Here is a 9,688-nt window from a genome sequence, read left to right as displayed (position 1 = left end):
ATGCGTTCTTCCCGTGTCTGCTGATGCGAGTAGTGTCCCCCGTTTCCCAGGAACTTCGCAGGCTGCCGTCAGCAAGGGAGGTGCTACTCATCGTTCTGAGCGAGCAGCGGGCTGCGGGTACAAGATAGCGCAGCAACGCATTCAATACACCGCCGGGGCCAGGGGCCAAGACAAGCGAAGAGTCGCGAAAGGACAATTCAAGCGCACACAGCGCGAAGGGCCAAACCACATCCCGGCCACCAGGGGGCACGCAAGCACGAAGTGTGCAGACGGCAGTGGGGATCGCGGCAAGTGGGATTCAGACGATGCGACGGACGAGCGGGTTTCACTGCTGCCGGATTTCGTCGGCGCTTACCAGCGCTACACGTGTCGTCTGCGTGCCGTAAGTGACGCACAGAGGCAAAAGCTACTGCGAGGCGGAGACGTTGAGCGGAGCCCGAGCCCCATGGCAGCACTACAGATGACCGTTCCCTCACTGACGCCGGCCAAACTCGCAACATTAATGGCGCAAGGAGCAGACATGATAGCCATCCGGGAGACCTGGAAGTCGTCGGAGCAGATCGCCAGCATGCATACTGGAGAGTATTTGCCCCACGCACAATCACGTATCCGCAAGGAATGTGTTGCAGCGGTGCTGGTGAGGAAAAACCTCCGCTCCGAGCGTATGCCCCTCATCACTCCTCAACGTGATTCCAGCCTCGACGTGGTGGTGGTCCAATTCGCGCTGGGCCAGAACCGTGATCTTATTGTGGCGAGCACCTATATGAGACCACCGCCGCAACCGACACAACCCCTAGGCGGTTGCTGAGCTGCCTCTCGGTCTCGTCGCCGCTCATTCCGTGTGGAGATTTCAACGTGCGTCGCCCACGGTGGGAGCCCTTCCTGGAGACCCCTCCAAGCAACTCCGCTGTAGAATTTTATACAATCGCGCACGGATGCAGGACTCACCTTGGTTAACACCCCTGGTGAAACAAAGCATGCTCGTGGTGCAAGAGAGAGATCCTGTATCGACCGGACATGGTCAAGGCATCTTACCGTGTCCGACTGGGCAGCCAATTTGCCGCCGCTCAGTGACCACTATGTGTTGACATTCACGCCGCATCAGGCATTTAAGGACACCATGCCCTCGGCACCCGCTTCGGTACGTCGAGTTTTCTACAGCTGGTGGAAGTCCAAGTGGGAGTCCTTCGCCAACGACCTCGACGCACAACTTCCAGCATGCGACCATAAAAAGCAATCAACCGGTATCAAAGCTTTTACGAGAGCACTTGCAGTTTCACTTCGACGGCATTGACCCCGCGGCATGCACAAGGATGATCCCAAGCTCCGGGGCGACACCCTTGCGAAGGCAGAGCGGATTGCTACCGACAGCAAGGCCCGCTGTCTGCAGTTACCGACGCCCGACCGTGAAGCAGAGACGCAACGGGCAAGGAGCCAATTCTTCCTCCTACTCCGAGAGCGCTCGCGCAGCAAATATCGGCGTCGCATCAGCAAGTTAAACCCAGGCAAACCACTCGCCTAAAAAATACATTCCGGACGTAAAAAGACATCAATTCCGTCTCCCACAACGGCGTTGATGTACGATGGCCGCAAGAATAATTTCAGGACAGCGAGGAGAGCAGCGGATGCGCTCAATCTTGGATTCCTCCCCACCTCGCAAGGCGATTGGGTTTTCCAACGGGAAAAAACGGAGAAAACAAGTCCTTGTGTATTTCTTCTCCCTCCCCTTCTTAGGCCGCAGAACAACAACGAGTCGGCCGCCTCATCTTCGATAGGTTCCTTCTCTCCCCTCTCTCTGGATGCCTCTTTTAATCGTACGGAACTGCGTGCAGCGCTGCGCAGCACACCGTACGGCAAGGCCCCGGACCGGACGAAGTCCACAGCGGGGCGCTACGACATCTTTCGACGAAGTGTCTCCGACTCCCTCTCCGCCGCATCAACCACAGCCGGACAGCCGGCACGATTCCGGTCCAGTGGCGACGAGCCACCATCGTCCCAGTCCTGAAACCCGGTAATTCGCCGGCGCTAACGGAGTCATATCGACCCATCAGCCTTCCTTCCATCGTGGGTAAGGTCGCTGAGAAAATGGCATTGAGTAGACTGCTTTGGCTGTGGACGCCTCGCCCACACCAGCATGCTTGCCGTAGTATGCGTACCACGACGATGCAGCTGGCACACCTGATACATGAAGTGGAGCATAACAGAACCGATTACTTCCAAGCGAACCTTCCCAAGAAGAGCGGTGTTGGAAGCCAGCTCCACTGCAGACCCCATCGGGCTCCGTTGGTGCTGGTAGACTCCAGCAAGGCCTTTGAGTTCACTGTTCATCGAGTCCTCAGTCGCTTGCCGGCCAATATTCCGGGGGTGAACTGCCGAAGGTGGCTTGGAAAATTTCTGCGTGGCCGCTGCGCGAAGACACGAGTTGGCAACAGACACGGCGATCGGTCTTCCACGCTGCGAGGAGCTCCTCAGGGGTCCGTATTGGGAACACATTTTTGTTCTCCCTTTACGCACACCCACTTCTCAATCTGCTGAACGGCTTCTCAGGCGTCACAGCAGACATGCACGCGGATGATCTCTCCATTGTAATCAACGGCCGCTCTCGGGAAGACGCCATTCCTGCAGCCAACACGGTCCCCAAAAAACTGCACGCGCGGGGCCAGTAAAATGGCCTGGCCATCATCCCGCCAATGTGCAAAGCCGCTTGGTTCACACTCTCCACGCACACGGAGTCAAACTATGATCGCAAAGGAAAGTGGCCGCTGGAAGTGGCTGGATGTAAAATTCCAGTCATGACCATGGGGGCATCGCGAACTGCGAAGCTTCTCGGCATGGATCTCGATCCGCAACTGACGGTAAATATGGCGGCCGCCTCGCAACGGATATCGCAGCCACGCCGCATTGCGCATAAAGAGGCGGGGCCATCTCCACATGACCCACGCACGTTCATCATCGGATACGGCGCATCCAAATTGCGCTACGGCAGCGAGCTCATATGGGCAGTAGCGACGGATTCAGCGAAAAATGAGATGCAAGAGACGTACGCAGGTGTGGCACGCATCGTCAGCGGAGTTCCGAGCACTGTCGACCAGTAATCCGCACTCCTAGAAGCAAATATACCGCCGCTCCACGTCGTCCGCCTGCACGCGGCTCTCCATGTTTGATAACACACGCAATTGTCAGATGGACTGGGAGCGGAGATCAACGTCTGAGCCTTCGCCTCGCGCAGATTTCCGCATCTCGCCATGATCTCGGCACGAGCCATATGCCTTCGTAGACGCATACGCAAAGGGCTACGGCATCACCGAGAGCTCACCACGCGAAGAGCGGTTCTTTCGTGGCTCCATTCCTCCCTGGTCTGCGGCCTCCGCTCACCGGGTCACCATCGGTGTGGAACTTCCGATAGACCACTCAATCACCGACGAAAAAAAACTGACACAGGAAATGCGCAGAGTCCGTAAAGAGGCTCTAGCGTTGCACAGCCACCGCTCGTGGATACTCGCAACGGATGGCGATTTCGACGTTCCCACGCCAGCCTGCGTTGGCATACCGCCTTCATCCCTGCATTCCTCGCAGATAATAGAGAAAGTAAGTAACAACCGCGGCACACGCCCTTGAAGCTGCAGGACGGAATCCAGTGCGCTGCTCCTGGCCCTGGAGTGGCTGATTATCCCTCGGATCCACCACAGGCGTAAAAACCCCCGCTTGTGCCGACACAAAGCCAGTCTCTCCTAGCGGCCCTCAACAAGGACCGGATCTGGCAGCGTCTCTTGACACTGATGCGTGCCGGCCGGTCCGTGCACCGGCAGTTTTGTTACGGACATTGTGGAGTGCATGCTAATGAGCCTGCGGCTCAGCATGCGACGCAGACCATGGCAACCGGACAACACACGGAACATGGAATCGCACCCATATGGCACACGGACCCGCCGACATGTTTTGCTGCCCAGCCCAGCAACAAGTGGCGTCGTACCATTCGCCAAGACACTCACCGCTACTCGTTCTGTGGTGCCAGGAAGCGGTCTCTGCTACCGCAGGATCAGCCAACCTCCACAGGCACGCCAGTTGACACGCAGGAAACCTTTCACCATCTGCTTCTAGAATGCCCAGGCACCTCCGCCGCGCGCCAACGGCGGGGCATTCAGGAAGATCCACGCAGCGAAAAGTTCTCTCAGTGGCATTTGCTTCATAGCAGGAAGCCTTTTCCGCTGCTCAACCGCCTCCTCGGCACCCAGATGGCATTGTATAGCTAGACGCGCTGGTAAGAGTGGGAAAACGAACAAATATTGGTGCTGGTGTTCGTGGCAACCTGCTGCGCAATGGATTGTTGAATGACGACGACCGAGAGAGAGCCCCGCAAAGTCGCTATCTCCACAGGCATCTCGGCCCGCCCCCTGCTGCCCACTCCCCTCCACCAAACCCACAAAAATAAAAAACGAAGTAGACAGCAATGCGACCCAACAGAAATGTCCGCAGGGCAACGCAAATTCCACAGCAGCAGCGTGAGGGGGCACTCAAACACCGCCGTCGCGGCTTCGGTGACAGTGAGAAAGCGTGCAAATCAGCAGCACAAAAACAAAAACAAAAGAAAACCAAAAAAAGAAGTTTTGGGGGAATCAGAGTTTGGTTCAATAAGCCCAACGTCCCCCAGTTCAAGGGAGACCGAACCAAAACTTACACACACAAAAACAAAAACAAAAAAACAAAATATTTCGCTGCTCCCTCCGCGAGAAGCAGGCTCGTTGCAAACTCGCGAAGTGGCAGCCATCGAGGCCCCACAGCAGCCAGACACCTCCTCGAGCTGCGCCACACAAAGTGAGTCACTGGCGACCCTGTCGCTGAATGCCTCGTCGTGATAGCAGGCCCTCGTGCCACTGTGAAGCAGTTGGCCCTTATGTCACAAGGGAAAACGCGTCACCGCACAGCGTGCAAACCGTCAAATTGAAGAAACACAAGGGAAAAAAAAGAAGGAAATCAAAACGGAAAATGCCCTCGCCGCACTCCAACGCGGTCTCCACTTAAACAAAGGGCCAGTGACAAAAAAGCGCTGAAAAACAAATTCAAAATACGCATCCCCATCTGTCCGCAGATTTATTCAAAATGTTCGAGAACAAAAAACAAAAACATTACTGGAAATCATTTCCTTGTTATGAGAGCGCACACACACATTTACCCAAACGGTTCACACCACAATTATGAATTTATCTACATTTGTCAGGAGACTCTCTCACTACATCAGAAAAAAACTGCCGTAAAGAACACGTGCAGCAGCAAAGCACACGCACACAGAAGAAGCCCTCCGCCCGAAAAAGCCGAAATTGCAGCGCCATCGGGCAAAATCAAAAACATACGAGTGGCACTGTTACCAGCGGGAGTCGAGGGCGTACTGTGGGCACTGCTGTCAACGGGAGTCGAGGGTGTACCGTGGGCACTGCTGTCAACGGGAGTCGAGGGCGTACTGTGGGCACTACTGTCAACGGGAGTCGAGGGCGTACTGTGGGCACTGCTGTCAACGGGAGCCGAGGGCGTACCGTGGGCACTGCTGTCAACGGGAGTCGAGGGTGTACCGTGGGCACTGCTGTCAACGGGAGTCGAGGGTGTACTGTGGGCACTGCTGTCAACGGGAGTCGAGGGCGTACTGTGGGCACTGCTGTCAACGGGAGTCGAGGGTGTACTGTGGGCACTGCTGTCAACGGGAGTCGAGGGTGTACTGTGGGCACTGCTGTCAACGGGAGTCGAGGGTGTACCGTGGGCACTGCTGTCAACGGGAGTCGAGGGTGTACTGTGGGCACTGCTGTCAACGGGAGTCGAGGGTGTACCGTGGGCACTGCTGTCAACGGGAGTCGAGGGCGTACCGTGGGCGCTGCTGTCAACGGGAGTCGAGGGCGTACTGTGGGCACTGCTGTCAACGGGAGTCGAGGGCGTACCGTGGGCACTGCTGTCAACGGGAGTCGAGGGTGTACCGTGGGCACTGCTGTCAACGGGAGTCGAGGGTGTACCGTGGGCACTGCTGTCAACGGGAGTCGAGGGCGTACTGTGGGCACTGCTGTCAACGGGAGTCGAGGGTGTACCGTGGGCACTGCTGTCAACGGGAGTCGAGGGTGTACCGTGGGCACTGCTGTCAACGGGAGTTGAGGGCGTACTGTGGGCACTGCTGTCAACGGGAGTCGAGTGTGTACTGTGGGCACTGCTGTCAACGGGAGTCGAGGGTGTACCGTGGGCACTGCTGTCAGCGGGAGTTGAGGGCGTACTGTGGGCACTGCTGTCAACGGGAGTTGAGGGCGTACTGTGGGCACTGCTGTCAACGGGAGTCGAGGGTGTACCGTGGGCACTGCTGTCAACGGGAGTCGAGGGTGTACCGTGGGCACTGCTGTCAGCGGGAGTTGAGGGCGTACTGTGGGCACTGCTGTCAACGGGAGTTGAGGGCGTACTGTGGGCACTGCTGTCAACGGGAGTCGAGGGCGTACCGTGGGCACTGCTGTCAACGGGAGTCGAGGGCGTACCGTGGGCACTGCTGTCAACGGGAGTTGAGGGCGTACTGTGGGCACTGCTGTCAACGGGAGTCGAGGGCGTACCGTGGGCACTGCTGTCAACGGGAGTCGAGGGCGTACCGTGGGCACTGCTGTCAACGGGAGTCGAGGGCGTACTGTGGGCACTGCTGTCAACGGGAGTCGAGGGTGTACCGTGGGCACTGCTGTCAACGGGAGTCGAGGGTGTACCGTGGGCACTGCTGTCAGCGGGAGTTGAGGGCGTACTGTGGGCACTGCTGTCAACGGGAGTCGAGGGCGTACCGTGGGCACTGCTGTCAACGGGAGTCGAGGGCGTACCGTGGGCACTGCTGTCGCTGCTGCTGTCCATGTGTGCTTCCGTGCCAATCAGGTCCTGGCTCAAGAACAAGGTCCTGATCTCCTCGGCATTCAGCTGACGGTTGTAAAGAAGAACATTATTCACCGTCACGTGGCTTATGGTTGGCATATCACTCCTTTTATACCCGCCAACGTAGAAGTGGGAGATGTCAGGCGTCCTCCCGTCTGGCACAACGGTCTGCCCTGAACCCTCCAGAGGTTCTCCATCAATGTACACGGAGCCAATTTTATTCGCCATCGTAAGAACCACGTGGTACCTCTTACCCGTCTCCCACGATCCCGTCGGCGTCACCGGCGTTGATCCGTATATTGGCTGCCACTGGTGCTTCTTGTCGTACGAGAGCCCCAGGAGTTTTTTGCCACCAGAAGAGTCCAGGCTCGCACCCAGCAAAGGACTCGCGACGCTCGGAACCTCGTGAATCGTCACCGACGCCACCAGCGTGAACGCGTGGTTTGCAAAACGATACCGTTGATTCTGCCCCTGCTGGCTCACCGGCCAAAGCGCCCCTCCGCCAACCCCCGCAAACTTCAAACCGTTCGGAACCCTCTCCGCATTTGCCGTGCTTGCGTTGACGCAGCGGTACGCATCCTCCCATACGTTTTGGGAGGCATTGCCGGACAAAAACCCAACAAGACCAACCGTGGTGACAGCGGGACCACAACCACGCTCTGACGACGAAGCGGCTGGATCAGCAGGGGTGCAAATGCTGGACAGGTGGCTGTCCCAATTCTTCCAGGACTGCAGCACTGATTTAATGATCCGTAGCTCGCCAACCAGGCGTGCAAAAACAAGGCTGTACACCTCGTTAGTGTTGATCTCATGCAAACAGTACAGCTTATCATCCTTGTACAGGACGGAGCTGTAGGCGGCATTTTCATCACCAATGGATACTTGCCCAACGTTATAAATGCGCTGGTTATCCGTCAGCCAGAGGTTCAGTCGGTCGCGCAGCCACCTTCCCTTAAAATTCAGCGGGTGTGTGAAGAGCATCACACGCATTCCTTCGATGGTCACGGCAGTGAAGCTGCTCTGACTGCCGGGCTGGTCCGATTTTGGTGAGGGGCCCCACACACGCGAGAGCGTGCCGACAGCCTCCACCCACGTATTCCCCATGTCACTGGACTCGTACACCAGACGGCGTGCCCGGTCAACTCGGGTGTTTATGATGAGCTTCCCCTCCCACTCAAGGGCCACAGGTTCGGAGCAGCCAAAATCGCTCCTGCCCTTCCCAAACTTCCACGTCTTGCCCTCGTCTTCCGAGTAGAAGATCTTGGAAAAAACTTGCTTCCTTTTGTTCGTAACCTGCACAGGGTACACAAGATTCCCGTTGGACGCCACAATGGCAACACCCGCACCGCCAAGAAATTGATTTGTGTGCATTCCTTCCATTTCTGCCGGAAAAAACTTCTTCAGTGACACGGGGCTCCCCCATTTGATGCTCGCAGTTGTCTTGCCGCCCGCAGTGGACTTCGTGACCTCACCAACGGCAAGCAGAATATCCCAGTCGCTTCCATCAGGCTGCCAAGTCCAGTAGCTTTTCGAACTATTGTAGCTTCCAACCAGGACGTAAAGCTTGTTGCCCTTCACAATCACTGTGGGAACCACCACACGAGAAACAGACGATACACGGCTGTTCTTGATGGCAATTTGGGTCTCCCATGTCTCCCCGTCGTCCACGCTGTACTTCGCCACCGTATCAATGAGGGAGTTGTCATTGGATGTTTCGTAGCGAGCGTCCGCGATGGCAACCATCACCCCGTCCACATTAACAAGGGCGGGGAGGCGGAACGAGTGGACAACCCGATCGGTGACTTTGCCGTCCTTTTCAAATGGCACCTTCGAGCTTTGCCGCTTAAACAGCTCAACTCGGCTCGATTCGGGTGCCAGGGCGTGCGCGGGCTCGCTGGGGCAGAGCGCAAGAAGAAGCGGCACGAAAAACATTAGCCAGAACATCCTACTGGCCCCAACGACTGTTTTCCCCATCGTGGTCGGTGCCTGCCTGTGTGTCCTTCGGGTGTTGTTTGTAGAACTTCTATTATGCCTAAAACAATGGTGTCAAGATCTTCTCTTTGCAGGGGGATTGCCGCGGAGAAAGTGGGAAGAGAAAGGGGAACACACAAGTCGCCGTGGGCTCAAAGCGCCGGGTACCGTCCGCGGGACAGCACGCAATTGTGGCAGTTCATCGTTGGTGGTGGCCACGCGCGGAAGCCTGCTTTCTTCTTCCAACGGTCCTTCATTCCGCGCCACGGCGGCGGCCCGCGGGAATAGAAGGCAGGGAAGCAACGACAGGCCTGACGGACGCGATGGCCGCTGCTGTGGGAACTACGAGGCCGCCTCGCACAAGAACGCCACCGCCGCCACCAAAACAGTTCTCTCGGCATCCGCCGCGCCGCGCCACGGCGTCCAGCGTTACACCGGGATCTCCGCAAGCCCCGCAACAGACCGAGAGCAATGTGCGGCACGCTGCGGCAGCGCCATGACCATCATCCCGACGCCTATTCCTGCGCGGCTCGTCGCATTGCAGAAACCGCACCGTCAGCAGGTTGCTGCTGTCAATAAAACGGAGACAAAGTAACGCCGGCGTGTCGCGGGACTTGCGGCAGGCGCAGGAAACCCTCTCACCGCCGGCAGCTCACGCCAAACACCACACGGGCGATCACGTCATGATGCTGCCTCCGCCAAGCTGACGTTATAGCCGTCATCCGGCGACAGAAGCTTGCCCTGGTACACATGCCCTTGCCGTGTCTCGGCCTCGACTCGGAGAGACGGAGAAGGTCGCAATGACAATGAAGGCAAAGCCTGGTAAGGCAAATCGATTCGT

General features: G+C 57.4%; 1 protein-coding gene across 1 annotated transcript, besides 2 other annotated features; it reads right to left on the bottom strand.

Annotated features, from left to right (window-relative positions):
* Positions 1 to 6,139: a sequence feature (areas not merged during assembly with more than two copies in the genome that could not be assigned to a particular haplotype).
* Positions 5,236 to 8,850, bottom strand: Tc00.1047053510787.10 (trans-sialidase, putative; the record flags this gene model as incomplete). The annotated part of the gene is made up of 1 exon (XM_801135.1): positions 5,236 to 8,850. One exon carries the CDS (start codon positions 8,848 to 8,850, stop codon positions 5,236 to 5,238), a length of 3,615 nt encoding a protein of 1,204 aa, XP_806228.1.
* Positions 6,140 to 9,688: part of a sequence feature (heterozygous, non-Esmeraldo-like haplotype) that runs on past the window's edge.

Source organism: Trypanosoma cruzi, genomic scaffold, assembly GCF_000209065.1.
Source record: "Trypanosoma cruzi strain CL Brener 1047053516879 genomic scaffold, whole genome shotgun sequence".
Lineage (NCBI taxonomy): Eukaryota > Euglenozoa > Kinetoplastea > Trypanosomatida > Trypanosomatidae > Trypanosoma > Trypanosoma cruzi.
This window is presented reverse-complemented; position numbering and strand designations above follow the sequence as displayed.